General features: G+C 33.4%; 1 protein-coding gene across 2 annotated transcripts; it reads right to left on the reverse strand.

The window, feature by feature from the left end:
- Positions 1 to 2,903: 2,903 nt before the first annotated feature.
- On the reverse strand, positions 2,904 to 6,704 carry LOC139875683 (arginase 1, mitochondrial-like). Of its 2 annotated transcripts, none has more exons than XM_071862998.1 (5): positions 6,130 to 6,704; positions 5,077 to 5,436; positions 4,547 to 4,720; positions 4,142 to 4,301; positions 2,904 to 3,097 (listed from the first exon to the last, which is right to left on the reverse strand). In XM_071862998.1, exons 3-5 carry the CDS (start codon positions 4,679 to 4,681, stop codon positions 2,964 to 2,966), a joined length of 429 nt encoding a protein of 142 aa, XP_071719099.1. In that variant the 5' UTR covers positions 4,682 to 4,720; positions 5,077 to 5,436; positions 6,130 to 6,704; the 3' UTR covers positions 2,904 to 2,963. The 2 variants fall into 2 exon arrangements, with proteins under 2 accessions (XP_071719099.1, XP_071719103.1); XM_071863002.1 differs by lacking the exon at positions 2,904 to 3,097 and adding an exon at positions 3,797 to 4,052.
- Between the last annotated feature and the right edge of the window lie 9,662 nt (positions 6,705 to 16,366).

A 16,366-nucleotide genomic window follows, 5' to 3' on the forward strand; every position in this document is an offset into this window, starting at 1 on the left:
CCCTCTATGTAACTTTCGTCAAATACCTGTATCCAACTTCATTTTCTTGAATTGCGTAAATGTAACTTTCAATTAATATCATTGTAAACATCGGATGACGTATTCTTCAAGTATCCATATTGCCAAAAGTATATATGTTTTAAACTTCAATTATTGGCAATATCCTTCTAATTCAAGAGTGTTATTTGATATTTTGTGAAACTCTAAGAACTTTGTTTGGTAACAACTCTATTTTGTGTATAAACGTAGAAAAGTTTGTGGACGAATTGAGACAATAAAAATTCAGGTAAGAATCTGCTTATCTACTTTCCTTTCAACCTTAGAGCATTCGGTTCAGGTACTATACCTGCAACAGTCAACGACTTCAACTTCATTTCGTCAATTGCGTATATGTAACTTTCAATTAATATCATTGTAAACATCCGATAACTTATTTTTCAAGTATCCTTGATATTGCTAAAATTATACATGTTTTATACTTCAATTATTGGCAATATCTGTCTAATAATTGATATTTTGTGACACTTTAAGAGCGTTGTTTGGTAACAACTCTATTTCGTGTATAAACGTAGAAAAGTTTGTGTTTTGATCAATGATTATATCAAATTGCTAAGAATCAAGACGATGACTGAAAAACGTACGCGAGTAGTAGTTAAAATACTCAAGTATGCTGAAAAGAATAAATAGCCACAGGCTATATGATGAAGATCTAGTTAGATCAGTAGACCGATTAATGAAGGTCACAAAATCAATCTGCAAAAATTTCCAGAGATCGACCATGAATTCAGAAGAATGGGTTAGTCTCCTTTTCTTTTGATTGATTCGTTCTTTTTTCCTCCACTCGTGCATGAATCCTATTCCAACTTTGAATTCACTGATGAAGAAAGAGTGAAGTTTCAAATGTTTGAAACTCCATACTTGTTAAGTCTAAATGAATTCGGTGAGCTATTGGGCATACCATTTGGTGGTACTAAGTTTCTATTATCTCGGTGAAGATCTTGAAGCTCTTCCTCAGGATATTCCACGAAATCAAATGACCCTGCTTCTGTGTCATACTTATATTCCATACAAGACCATACAACATACGGGCATTCTTGACGAATATCTTCGTCCTGAAATTGCTATAAGAAATGCAATTATCAAGATTAACATGTACCACCGTGAACCAAATGTCACTCTTTTGTCGATGACAAAGCCTTTCTTCACTGGTGTCTAACTCATAATATTGAAGTAAATATTCCCCATTTGGTCGATTCCCGAATGAATCGGCTTTATGCATAAACAAGACCTCTTTCATACAGAGCGCTTCTCAACCGTCTATTTGCTAACATTGGTTTGCTTCAAGATCTTGTGGCACAAGATCCGATAACTATGTTACCCATCAACATGGCCTTCATTGCTGAACCTTTGACATCATCGAGCTCGGATTCATAAACTTCGTCCACTAGGTCGGATTCTCCTAGTCATTCTCGTGGCTAGTAGTTCGGATGCTTGTCATTATTAGGTTCATTTAATTTAAGTAACTTTGTATGATCTTGAATTAACGCTTGTAGTTGAAATGTGTTTTAATCTCAATAATTTTGTACTTTGTATGATCTTCAATGAATGTTCATAATGTGTTTTAATTTCAGTAAGTTTATTAGAAATCGAAACTAACTGAAATTTTTCATTCATCAAATAGAAAATACAACATTAATCTTTTTTTTTTTATTTGAACTGTAGAAGAAAATACAACATTAATTTTACATTAGTAGAAACAGAAAATAACTTAATCAAATTAAATAACTTAACACTAAAAAGAAAAACATCACAAAACAACCCAACTACTAATTAACATCAATTTTACATTTCTAGCTCGATGTTTTTCAATTTTGAGTTCATTTTCAATCTTATTCTATTTTCTTAACAATCTAGATATAATCTGCACGACCCTAGCACACATGTGTGGATCATGCCCCTCTACTCAACTGCAACTTGAGAACAACGGACAAAAAATGAAATTAGTTTGTGATATAATATTGCGTTACAGAGCACAAATATCAAACAAATAATTTTACCATACTGGATAATTAAGACAACCATAGAACTGTCCTGGATTTCAATCTGACCAAGACGTTTGGAGAAATCAACTTCACCACACTCATAGTTTAACTCCATTTCGAATACAACGTAAAGATGATAATGGTGAGTTTGAGGTTAGAAAAAGACAAAATTACACGGATAGTCCTTGTGGTTTGCCCAAAAATACACGGATAGTCCAAAATTGATTTTTTCAACTAAATAGTCAAGAAGTATGGACTTATTCCACAGATAGTTCAATTTTCTGTCAGCCTTTTATCTATTAACTCATGACATGTGCCAAGCACACAAGGGTAATTTTGTTATTTTATCCAAATTTGGACTATCTTTGCGTTTTTGCCTAGTAATTTCTTCATCTCCATCTTTCTCCTTTCACTTCTTTATTCAGAACCTAGAATATCCATGTAATTTGGTCAAATCACAATCTCAATTCATTCTCTTTTCCATCGTTTCTTTTTATCACTTCATGAACCCTAAGATCTATTTACTTCATGAACCCTCGCACGCAAAAAGGAATGTGGTTCTAATTGAGGATTTCTTTTCCTTATTAGTAAAGGGGGCTAGGGACGTTCGTGGAGTCCGTGCCTTCCGTACCACCAAAGGTCGTTCTTGGGCGGATCCCGCTCCTAAATATTCCAATAGCAGCTGATCCATCTATGTTGAGTTTGTTACATTTTGAAAGAGGAGGATTTGATCTATGTCCCGCTTTGATTTCCCTTCGGGCTCTTTATTCCGAGCCAATATCTTTTTATCACTTAACGAACCCTCAAATCACAATCCCAATTTCTTCATCTCCATCTTTTTCATATCACTTCTTTGCTCATATCTGTTCGATTTCTCATAATTTCTCAAATCAAACATTCGTACTCGATAACATACTATTGTTATGATTTCTCAGATCTGCGTGTAGGCTTTACCAAATTCTGGCGAGTAAGTGATGGTTTGTACACCGGCGCCACCATCATCGTGATTGCAACAGAAAGTCCTAATAATTTATGTTGACGGTTTGCAACACTTGCTGCAACTTGAAATAGGGTTTTGATTTAGTTTGATTTGCTGTTTATATTACTTGAAAGCAAATTACTTCAAATATTACTAATTACTGTACATATCTTATTTCTATTTGATTAAAGAGGTAAAATGAAAGAGAATTATTGTTATGATTTTGAAGTTAGGGTCTTAGATTTGGGATATGATAGTTAAATTGAAACTAGGGTTCATCATCTTTAAGAAGATGATGATGACCAATAAATAGTCAAATGGGTTTGGTGCTGATAGATGTTCATGGTGATGATTTTGTGAGAAGCTTCAGGTCCAGTTTTAAAGGTGATGTATAGGTTTATACGAAGCTTCAGGTTTAAATGTGATGATTTCGTAATTTGATTTGTATGAAAATGGTTGTTAAGTTTTCATTTGGAAAAAGCAATTATAGATACAAACGAGGTCCAGTCCGGCCGCGCGTTGCGGCGGCAATGGTCAGTGCAGTACGACATGGGTTTGATGTTTAACGTAGTGTCTGCTCCAAAGACGGGTTGTTGTGCACAACTACAACTTTTCAACCACACCAACACATGCTATTTTGTCGGCACTTTAAAACGTATCAAGGTGCGATGAACCCAAGCACATCATATACCGTTTTGAAGCTCTTCGGGTCTACTTTCTAACCCATTAAGTGGTTTTGCTCAAAACTTAAGCATTTTCAACTTACAAACCCGCAAATAGTAGAAAGTCACTTTATTATATTTTACCCAAAATGACATCAATTTGGTTGACCACTCAAATACTTATCCAGCTGAGTTGACTGACCTGTATTCACGAAACTAACCTCTAATAACTAATAAAATCGTAACTAAATAACTACATACTGATGGAATATACCTCAACAACAGATTGATGGTTGTATGTAGCTACAACATTAAATCCACCCACATCAACCGCTGTTTTCGACAGTACCAAAACTAAATACTCCTTACCTTTTGCACAATAATACAGTACCAAAACTAAAAAATAAATCATATTTTGGAACTTGAAAATTTATAAGTGTCGAGAACTATATGCTAACCTCCCTCTGTAGTGGAATTTGTACTTCCACACCAGATGGCTTCTCGAATCCTCGGTGGAGCAAATGTGGGACCCTGGAGAAACGATGAATTATGCCCAAGAGGAACTCCTAAAAGTGATGATGAAGCTTTAGCACCACCCAACGCAAGCGGAAGCTCTCCCTTCATAAAAAAATTATAAAATAATTACTCACTACGGAGTGATAATTAGTCAAGAAGTTGCTAAGATAGTCAAAACTTTGTTTATGTTGCAATTTAAGTACAATACAGTAGATATAATCATTAATGATAACATAATGTACGCTATACTACGTAAAAAGTTTATCGGTAGTTTGGCAATTGTTAACTACTAAAAAAACATGTAACAGTCCACCACCACCATGTATTGAAATGAAATGATGACATACCTTAAGTTTTGCCCTTTCACGTATTAAAGTAAGAGATGCATCGATGACTCGACTCTCGCCTTTCTCTATCAAGTTTTTAGGAACATTATTTAATGTGTGCATATAATGAAGTCCTCTTCTACCAATCTTCATCATGTTTTATAGATGCTTATTTGTTGCAGACACCTGCATAATCTGAAAGGTTTTTTTTGTCAGCCATAGAGGTTGCATGATGGATGGGTCGTGTGACGGGTCAAGATGGGTTCACATTGAAACAATGGAATGGGTCAGTTGGGTTACGTCACCCTGCAAACATTTGCTAGTCCACTTTTGTTAGTAATTAACAAAATAATAATCCTTCAATAAAAGCCATGCGGGTTGTAGGGGGCTTTTTCTCCCAATACGGGATATTTGGCAACTTTGAACTTGTATGAGCAGTTCGTTTTAAGCTATTGGTTTGATTGACCCATTTGACTTAATTTTAGATAAGTTGGGCGAGATTGCCACCTTTGTATAACAATCTTGAAGTATAAAAGCGAATGAAGAATTACCTCAATCTTACTGCCGTTTGCTAATGTTATGCCAAGAGGGTTTAAATTCGACAATGTGATCACTGACAATCTGACATAAAGAAGACATTCAATTTCCCTTTGCAACATGTGTTTCTTCTCAGAAGGCAAGGGTTCCAATCTCCACAATTGACCATATGTTGTGGCTGCACCAATAATATCACACACACCCAATTTTCTATCAAATTAAAATGTTACCACGGAGATGCTACCATGTCTCAGGACTATAGCCAAACTCTGCAGAGAGACTGCCATGTCCGAAGATGGCAACGAAGCTCCTCGAGACGAACCGAATTCAGTCAACATAACCAAAGACCGTGGAACTAAACCATCAGCATCGACCTGCGTTTGGTACAATAAACCATACCTTTAGTCATCTGATTCTTAAGGAAAATAAATCAGAAAAGTTTCGACTTCGTTTAACAATAAAAACACATGCTAGTTCAATATCTATAGTAACCCGAGGCTTTCCGAAATCATATATAGATTAATTAAATAATAAATAATGTTCCAGTCACAGTTTATGAGTTCATAAAGACACACATAAAATCAAAAGGACCAGGAAATCAGCCAACCATAACAATCCTGGTTTTTATATATTCATAATGACCGGTTGAATGAGTCAAAACAAAAACATCCAGCTAAAGCACAATGGTTTGTCAAAACGTAAATTGAATCATTTCTAAATCATCACAGCAACAACATTATGAAGAAATGTAGAAGATACCATGGCTATAAACATTAGTTTAAACAGTTATGACAATAGCACAGTAACACAAAATCAAGCAGGTGCATATTTAACATTTAACATCAACATAATTAAGTGAACCAAAGCAGCATAAGTGAAACATAAAAAAATACATAAACACCATCACGGCTTTTTACTCCCTTTTACAAAAGGACCATATGCAATATTGTGTTGACTCCCTTTGACAAAAACTCATATAACTGAAAAATCAATTGCATCAAGTATAGAAGACCCAAGCGACTAAAAAGCTCATAAATCTTACAAAGTTAACTTTGAACGATACAAACCTTTGCTATTTTGAATGATGAAGCACTAATTGTGTACATCAATCACAATCAACAAACCCAACGAAGGCAACATCGGCGTCATTATTACTGCCCGACGGCATGGGTGGGGCTACCACAACTATTAAACAAAAAGGGGAGCTAACATATTTCAAACCCTGAATAAGCAGTTGATTGAATCGCTATCTATGTACATCAATCGCAACAAACAAAGCAATAAGGAATTAGGGTTTCTTGTATATACATCGACCACAACCAATTGGAGCAGTAACTTTGTACATCAATCACAAGCAACGAAGGAAACTATAGGTTTGTAGGTCAATCGCGATAAACCCTCTCGTTTTAAGATCTCTGCCTGTGTTGTTCCGGTTGAGTCGTCAAAGATGACGACATTGGTGTGTGTTCTTTGTGTGAAAGGATGGATTAAGAAGGTGCTGGAAGGGTAGAAAGCTTTTAAGGGGAAAGGGAAATGTCGTTTTGGAGGGGCGTAGTGTAGGCAACGACGGATTAGGGCGAGGCGTTTAGTAAATAAGGCTTTATGTGTTTGATAGTGTTTGGTGTTTTTTAGGGGTTGCAATTGAAAGGAGATAATGTTGGATTTTCATATGTTGTTTTTATTTCAGGTTTCTATTGTCAAATGAAGAAGGTAGGTCAAATGAAAAATATACCCTCACATGCTTAGCACATGTTATGGGTTAACGAAAAAAATTAACGGTCAAGGGAAAATTGGACTATCCGTGAAATAAGTCTATAATTCGGGATTATTTAGTTGAAAAAATCAAGTTTAGACTATCTGTGTGTTTTTTAACAAGCCACAAGGACTATCCATGTAATTTTGTTGTAGAAAAATGTTAGATGATGTTTAAGCAGATAGAAATGTTCAGCAAAAAAGTCTTCCCATATGACCTTTCCGGACAACATGTCCGGAAAAAAGACTGCGAACGTTTTGCTTTTTGCAACCAAAAGTTATTTCAATGAGGGAAAATAAAAAATAAAAGAGTACACTAATTTTTGTCGGGAAGTCCTTCCTGAACGACATGTCATCCGGAAAATGAGCGCGTGAAAAGTTTTGCTTTTTGGAGAAAATTTTTTGCTCACGAAAGAAAAATAAAAAAACTTTCCGGGACAACATAGCGTCCGTCAGGAAAAAGACTGGTCAACTTTTCCAGAAAAGCTGACCAAAAAGCTGCAATTTTTGTCGTTTACTTGGCTTTTCCGGACGACATAATGTTGTCCAGAAAAGTGTCGTCCGGATTTAGAGAGTTTCTTGTAGTGAATCCAACATGAGCTATCGGTGATTGTTGGTGATTCTGAGCCGAAAACAAATTAACGTATAGGCTCAATACAAATTAAGAGCATAGAGAGTCGAGATACCGAACTCGGTGTCTAATTTCAATGTTTTCCAAGACACTGAAATTTAACACTGAAGCCAAAACAAGAGAAATCGTTCAGTGTCTAATTTAAATATATATTATTATTTAATTAATTTAAAATCTTTTATTTATTTAACTAACAAAAATATATAAAATAAAACATATAAAGTATATAAAATAAATAAAATAATAATTAGTATTGTTATAAAATATCTAGATTGGATGTTAATTTTATTATTATTATATTTCTTGCATAGTAATATTTTATACTATAAATAGACATGTATGGTAGCCATTTAAGGTGCACCATTTCTCTTGAAATATCAATATCAATATTTCTTCTCTCCTTCTTCTCTTTTTTTCTCTCTTTGTTTTTATAACCATTAAAGGTAGTTATAAGCCTACTGAAATTATAACACGTTATTAGCACGAAAAGCTTAGTGTAATTAAAAGATATCTCAAACGATCACGAATCACTAATCAAGGTATGAAATTATTAATAATTTTCAGACTCGAATATATCAAATTTTGGACTACTAACATTTATATTTATGTTATTTAAGTTATATATGGTCGGTTATACCACCTGAATTATATTTCTGTAATCTAACTTTTACTAACTTTACTAACATTTATATTTATGTTATTTAAGTTATATATGGTCGGTTATACCACCTGAATTATATTTCTGTAATCTAACTTTTACTAACTTCACTAACATTTATATTTATGTTATTTAAGTTATATATGGTCGGTTATACCACCTGAATTATATTTTCTGTAATCTAACTCTTATTAACTTCACTAACATTTATATTTATGTTAATAAGACCTCATGATTGTACGCAACACGTCATTTGACAACACGGTACTTTATGTACGCAACACGTCATTTGACAACACGGTACCATGGGTCGAGATTAATTCCGATCAATACGAATACGACGGGGTCTTTATATGTTATCTAACATTTATGATTACTTATGCAATTAATCATTATTTATTTCATGCATACTAATGTTTATTCTTAAATTTATAATCTTAAAAGTTAAAATACAAAAAGTAGTTTGTATTTTTATTAAAAGTAAATCTTAAAAGTTAAAATAAGAAAAAGTAGTTTGTATTTTTATTAAAAGTAAATCTTAAAAGTTAAGATAAGAAAAAGTAGTTTGTATTTTTATTAAAAGTATATCTTAAAAGTTAAAGTAAGAAAAAAAAGGGATGGTAAAATGGAATAGTTTTTTTGTCAAAAATGAAGTATTGAAAATGAAGTGGTCTCCTTCTATAACTAAAAAAAAAATATATATACTTTTATCAAATGAATTTTTTTTTGTGGCCGACAATTTCAAACACGAGTCCGTGTTTAGTTTATCAAGAATATCTCTTGCTTTGGTGAAAGGTCACGATCACGATATCAGGTGTTGTGAAAGAATTAAAAAATTGGTCAAGTGGCCTTTTAAAAACTAAAAAAAAAAATTTAAACAAAAAGTTTTTTTTATATATTTATAATTTACGGGTAACGTAAAAAAAAGGAAGTTTTTTTTAAAAAAAAAAAAAAACAAAGAAAGTGTTTAAATGAGTTTTACAGAAAGGGGGAAAGCAAAGTAAAAAAAAAAACTTTTTTCCAAACAAAGGTAAATGAAAGTAGGACTTAATACAAGAAAAAAGTAAACATCTCCTAGACGTGATAAAATCTATCAATGATAAGTATTAGACTTGATGAGCTAAATGTGACAAAAATGTTTCAACATGTCTTATGTTAATTTTCTAAAATAAGTTATTATTATTCCGAGTTTAACACATATACATATGTTAATTAAAAACAACCTTTTTTGTTCTTATGTAGTGTTGGGTTGCAATTTTGGTTGTATGCCATAATTCTATCCAGTAGAGTGACAATAGAAAACTTTTGATGATAATCAATAAAAAACTTTTTTCCAAACTTGTCAAATGTTTTGTTAAAAACGTGACCGTTGAAAAAAGGAGGTTGAATAATAAAACTTAAAAAACAAATTAATTTTTTTAAGAGTGTGCATCAAAATGGCCCGTTTAATAATGGGGAGTAAAAATATAGTCAAATTGTTTCAACGAACAAGGGTTCAATTGGATGTCTCTTAAAAAAAATCCGCGGGTACGGGTGATGGATCCAATGGATCCGCATCCACGACCCGCGGGTGCTATCCCTAATTGTGACAAGTACAAATCAACTAAAAGTCTAAAAAATAAATGCTCTTATAGGGACCAAATGTTCACAATAATTGCCTAAGCTAGATATGAAACAAATAGTTCATAAAAAAAAAAAAGATCGTTGTGCGTTTTCGGGATGATAGCCGAAATACACTTACAAAAGTAGGTCAGCCGTCAATTCTTTATGGCCATATCAACGTAGATCAATAAAATCATTTATGGTTTTGATAAAAGATTAATTAAAAATTAATTGTTTTTTGGTCTTGGATTCTCGGTAACAAAAGCAAAGGTTGTTTTTGGTTGCCACAACAAACAAGACAGAGGTTGTTGACTTTTGTTGTTAAACATGGCACAAGTGAACAATAACAATAGATTATTGTTTTTGAAAAGAATAATGATGCGTTAATTTTATTGTATAAAATAAAATTAAAGAAAATGGTTTTCATTGATGACTATGAACAAACGCAAACAAAGTGTTTGTGGTATTTGGTGATTAAAAAAAAAAGTGCATCTAAAGCATCTACTGAAAATAATATGCATCTAAAGCTTCTACTGAAAATTAATGTGCAAGGTACAACGTATAACTATATGGTCAAATTCATTTGAGCCTTCGGAGTCACAAGTATATGATGTATATATATATTACTCAATTAACAAAATAGTAAATCTAAATTAATTCATATAAATAGTAAAACGAAATTAATTAATTTACTATTCACATAAAAAAGCGCATATGATAAAAAGCGCATCGCATATGATAAGCGCATATGATAAAAAGCGAATATGATGAAAAGCACAACGCATATGATGAAAATCGCATATGATTAAAAGCGCATATGGTGAAAAACACAGCGCATATGATTAAAAGCGCATATGGTGAAAAGGATATATGATAAAATAAAAAAAAAACACATATGGTGATTTATAAATAAAAAAAAAACACATATGGTGATTAATGGAAAGCACATATGGTGATTAATGAAAAGTATATTGTGAAAAAGAATCACAAATGTTTCTTGAAAGAATTCCAGGTAAGATATATGAACCAATTCATCCATCATGTGAACCATTTTGATATTTCATGGTTCTAATAGACGCATCTAGCGGATGGTCTCATATTTGTATGTTATCAAGCCGTAATATGGCATTTGCAAAGTTTCTTGCACAAATTATTAAATTGAGAACACATTATTCTGATTACACCATTAAAAGGATGAGACTTGATAATGCTGGTGAGTTAACATCTCAAGCATTTAATGATCATTATATATCTACAGGGATTGTTGTTGAACATCCAGTTGCTCATGTGCATACACAAAATTGGTTTAGCTGAATCAATAGATAAACGCTTACAGCTAATAACTAGACAATTGATAATGAGTACAAATCTCTCAATATTTATATGTGGACATGTAAATTTACATGCTGCGACATTAATTCGCATTATACCATGTGGAAGTCGTAAATATTTTCACTTAATACTTGATTTTGGCCAAGAGCCAAATATTTTCTACCTTAAAACATTGGTTGTGCAGTGTATGTTCCAATTGTATCACCACAACACAATAAAATGGTTCTTCAAAGAAAGATGATAATATATTTTGGATATAAAACATCTTCAATCATAAGATATATTGAACCCATGATGGGTGATGTTTTTACAGCACGTTTTGCTGATTGTCATTTTAATAAAACATTGTTCCCTAGATTAGGGGGAGAAATAAAAATAAAAAATAAAATGATGCTTCATGATGTGAACATCAATTAAGGTATATTGAACTCGCACAAAAGAATGTGAAACGAAAGTTCAAAAATAATGCATATGCAAGAACTTGCAAATTAATTACTTTATGCATTTACAGATATAAAAAAAAAGTGACTAAATCATATATACCAGCGATAAATGCTCCAGCTCGAACTGAAATTCCAAAAGCTGGCAATAATGTCACTGTTGAGTCTTTACCACGCATCAAACGTGGAAGATCAATTGGTTCCGAAGATAAAAATCCTCGAAAAAGAAAATCAGCTGATAATGAGGTAAAAGAAAGTGTTCAAGAAGAACCACAAATCAATATTCCTTCTGCAGAGGATATTGATAAATGTAAATACATAAATTGCGATAAATTATGCAATATTATGGAACCGAAATAAAATGAAAAATCTTGATGAGATATTTTCATATAATGTTACAATGACATCATGAATAAAGATGATGATCTGGAACGAAAATCTGTCATTGAATATACAAAATGGACATGATTGAGCTCAATGGAAAGGAGCAATACGAGCTGAATTAGAATCGCTCGATAAAAGAAAAGTTTTCGGATCAATCGTTATCACTTTTAAAGATGTGAAACGTATGGGATACAAATGAATTTTTATCCGAAAAGAAATGTGCAAATGAAGTTACAAGGCAAAACTAGACTTGTAACTCAAGATTTCCCACAAAGACCATAAATGAATTAGGAGGAAAACTTATCCTCCTGTAATGGATACAATTACTTATTAGATACTTAATCAACCTGGTAGTTATTTAAATGCATCTCATACATGTTGTTACTACTTACTTATCTGTATGGATCACTTAATAGTGATATATATGAATATACCTAAAGGGTTAAGGTATCATAAGCATCTAATGTAAAATCCAAGGGAATATATTCCATTAAATCACAAAGATTTCTAAATGGGTTTATACAAACGGGACGTATATGGTATAACCGATTAAATGACTACTTGATAAAAAAAAAGGGTATAAATATAAACTTATTTTGCACGTATGTTTTATAAAAACAATGTTCGGATATGAGATCGTAGTTGTTTATGTCAATGTTCTTAACATCATATGAACAAATAAAGAGATCTATGAAATCATTCAACTTCTAAAGAATTATTTTGAAATGAAAGATCTTGAAAAAACCAAGTATTACCTTGGATTGCAAATTGAGCATATGCCTAATGGTTTACTTGTACATCAAACAACTTATACCGAAAAGATTTTAAAACATTTTTTTTAAAGACAAACTCATTGTTGTTAGATCACTCAATATTGACACTGATCTATTTCATCCCTGCGAAGATCATGAAAATTTTAACAGATCGGAAGTTCTATATTTTAGTGCAATTGAGGTTCTTATGTATCTTATAGATTATACAAGATCTGACATTTCTTTTGCAGTTAATTTGTTGACAAGGTTCAGCTCAGCCCCTACCAAAAGACATTGGAATGGGATCAAACAAATAGTTTGATACCTTCGGGGAACTACTGATTTATAATTATTTTATTCTAACAACTCGAAACAAGATTTGTTTGGTTATACAGATGCAGATTATTTATCCGATATACATAAAGCTAAATCTCAAACTGGATATGTATTCCTAAATGGAGGCACCGCAATATCATGACGTTCTTAAAACAAACACTTGTTGCAACATCATCAAATCATGCCGAAGTGATTGCATTACATGAAGCTACTCGGGAATGATTTTAGTTAAGATCAATGATACAAATCATTATTGATTCTTGTGGACTAGAACGCTATAAAAGCGTAACAACTATCTATGAAGATAATACAGCTTACATAATACAAATGAAAGAAGAGTATCAAAAATGACAGAACAAAACATAAATGCTGACGAGGCGCTAAAGCTATAAACGGTCTTAACGGTCATAAGTTTGATGGAAAAGAATGGTATATTGGTAAGGCTCAGAAAAAGACTGAAAGGGAATAGGAACTGAAACAACGGTTTGAACAAACCATGAAGGAGGCTATAGACAAATCACGAGGGCCAAACTTCTACATAAAAGATTTAGATGATACAGTTTCAGATGAAAACCTCAGATTCTTCTCATATACTCAAGATCTCGTAAAAGACAACCAGATTAAAATGAGATACGTTCAATCAACAACTCTGCTGATCTTTATACCAAAGCACTGCCAACTGCTATTTTCAGAACACACGTTCATAATATTGGCATGAGGCATGTTCAGAAGATGTAACAACTCAGGCGTTGCCTACTTGAGGGGGAGTCAACTCTATGCTGCACTCTTTTTCCCTTAGCTAAAGTTTTATCCCAATGGGTTTTCTTTAGCAAGGTTTTTAACGAGGCAGTACTAGTTATTCTCTAATAAAATTGTCATCCAAGGGGGAGTGTTATAAAATATCTAGATTGGATGTTAATTTTATTATTATTATATTTCTTGCATAGTAATATTTTATACTATAAATAGACATGTATGGTAGCCATTTAAGGTGCACCATTTCTCTTGAAATATCAATATCAATATTTCTTCTCTCCTTCTTCTCTTTTTTTCTCTCTTTGTTCTTATAACCATTAAAGGTAGTTATAAGCCTACTGAAATTATAACAAGTATTATTATTTAGTAAAAACTATGGCCAAAATTTAAAACAAAAAATTTCAGCCTATTTTGGCCCAGCTAAGGCTTCAATTAGAGGAATACTTTACAACATAGAATTATACTCCGTATCATTTGTGGCTTCTGCATCTTCTTCATCCCTTTACTCTTCCCACTCTTCTTTTGCTGCAAAAAAGGAAAAAAAGAAATAAAAAATAACAGAACCTGAAAAGAAAAAGAAGGAAAATAGGGAATAAAACAAAAGAAAAAATAAAAATAAAGAAATAATCATTGAATATCAGCGTCGTGTACCCGACGGTGGAGGTCGACGGCGACCGGCTACGCCGTTTTAACGCCGGCACGGAGTGGACGATTCCACAGTCCCCGGCGTCAGATTTCCTCGACAATGAAAAAAATGAACAACTCTCCGTGCTCTAACAACGTGAGATGTTGGTTTTAATATCAACACTGATTATCGTTGTGTATGCACAACAAATGGTCTTATACACTAGGAGCATCTTTGTATCAGTTAACTCTCAGATTACATAGTGCCCACATTTTGTCATACAATGTTTAGGATGGTTTCTAGCAGCAAGTTACCTTTGAGGTTAGAAATACAATAACATGACAACAAACTTGAAAGGGATATTGATAGTGTATCCCACACCTTAGACAAACACAAAGGTAACAACCAAGAATAATAACCGAAGATACTAGCCGAAGATATATGCTTACGAAAGGTGTCACGTTTACCAAGAGCGACAAGATCATCTAGTGTAAAGATATGATAAAGGCGGGATGTATTTTTCAAAGATTGCAGCCCACAAATACTAAAGAGGCATGATTCAGATTTACTTTCCTGGTCTCCTGCATTCCCAGAGTCAACCAAAAGTAGAGTCAACTAAACCTTCCAAAGACCACCTTGTAGACCGATCTAAAGCATCGAAGGCTGGGAGACACTCCAAAATTGATCTATAAAAAGGGAAACACAATCCTAGAAGTGGACACACTCGCAATTGATACAAAAAAGATAATACCACGTTCATCATGATCGAACCAACGTATCTTGGTACGTGGCGTAAAGTAAGAATACCTCCTTACTACCTTCGTGGAATCGCCAACAAGCATACAACTCCATCCAAATCACCCAAAAACATTACTCATTGTCACTGGATCAACCTTACCTTACAATCTATAAGTTGGCCCAAAAGTGTACAAACGGCGCTATCCGTGGGACAAAATCATACAAACACACACTTTGTTGACATTGCTAAAGCATATGAACGATAAATAAAAGCATGAAACGACGTGGGATTTAACGTGGTTATATCCCAACTCCAAAACACGAAGAAGGTCTCCACGGGCGCAAACCAGAGATTTTTCTTCTTCTTATAATTACGTGCACATGTTACAGGTTACAACGAGATATGTCTAAACTAAGACGAAACCAAACATAATACGAAGTTCTAATTGCATTCCAATTCTTGTCGCTCAGGCCCTTTTCGAGACGAAGTCCTTTCCAATACAAAACTCGCGTTCGTGAGATGATCATCAGCAACAATCCAAATCCAACTCGACTTTTGATTGCATCTTCGTTTTCTTGTTTAATTCGAAATTCACACACAACGTGTAGCACTGCGTTGTATTTAAATTGTTTTCAAAAACATTATACTGCACCAACAACGTAGGGCCAACTAAACTAGTTATAACTAAAAGGAAAAACAATCCAACGCCAAGGTGTTAGTGCATTGGTGGTGACATGACTTCTCATAAGAGAAGTCATGCGGTTTGACACCATGTGCTGCAAAATATTTCCCTTGAGGTTACCCGCCCATTTCATGGGCCTCGGATGTCTTGGACGTCTTGCGTTTGAGCTACACGCGATGGGGTTTTACCACACTCGATGACTGTATGGATTCACCGTGGGGGTTCCTCCTAAGGAGCGGTTGGATTGTAATGTTTGTACCCGAAAATGATCGGGTGGGTGAATTCTGACATCGCGTTCGGACCCATCAGTATCTTCAAATCGCCTTTAAAAAAATCCCGACGTTTTTGACTTTTGTTTATAAAAAGAAGCCTAGTCTTTGAAAGAGATATGATGTATATTACAACCAAAAGAAGAAAAAAAACCCCACATGTTACTCTTCCGCATATAAAATGGGACCAAATGCTTGAAAGGGATACATCAGATAATATTTAAATCCAAAATGAGATAATATTTAAATCCAAAAATGACAGTGACCCAATTTAATATTATTGTTTATATAAAGAGTCCAAGTCCTTGAAAGTGATGAGAAGCTATTTTAGTCCAAAATGAACACT

This window comes from Rutidosis leptorrhynchoides, chromosome 1, assembly GCF_046630445.1.
Source record: "Rutidosis leptorrhynchoides isolate AG116_Rl617_1_P2 chromosome 1, CSIRO_AGI_Rlap_v1, whole genome shotgun sequence".
NCBI lineage: Eukaryota > Viridiplantae > Streptophyta > Magnoliopsida > Asterales > Asteraceae > Rutidosis > Rutidosis leptorrhynchoides.

Coding starts and splice junctions, on each gene's coding strand:
- LOC139875683 (XM_071862998.1), bottom strand. CDS start 4,681: ATGATGAAGATTGGTAGAAGAGGACTTCATTATATGCACACATTAAAT. Junction 4,302..4,546: donor GTGAAAGGGCAAAACTTAAG/GTATGTCATCAT, acceptor TTTTTTATGAAG/GGAGAGCTTCCGCTTGCGTT. Junction 3,098..4,141: donor AAATTCCACTACAGAGGGAG/GTTAGCATATAG, acceptor TTCAAGTTGCAG/CAAGTGTTGCAAACCGTCAA.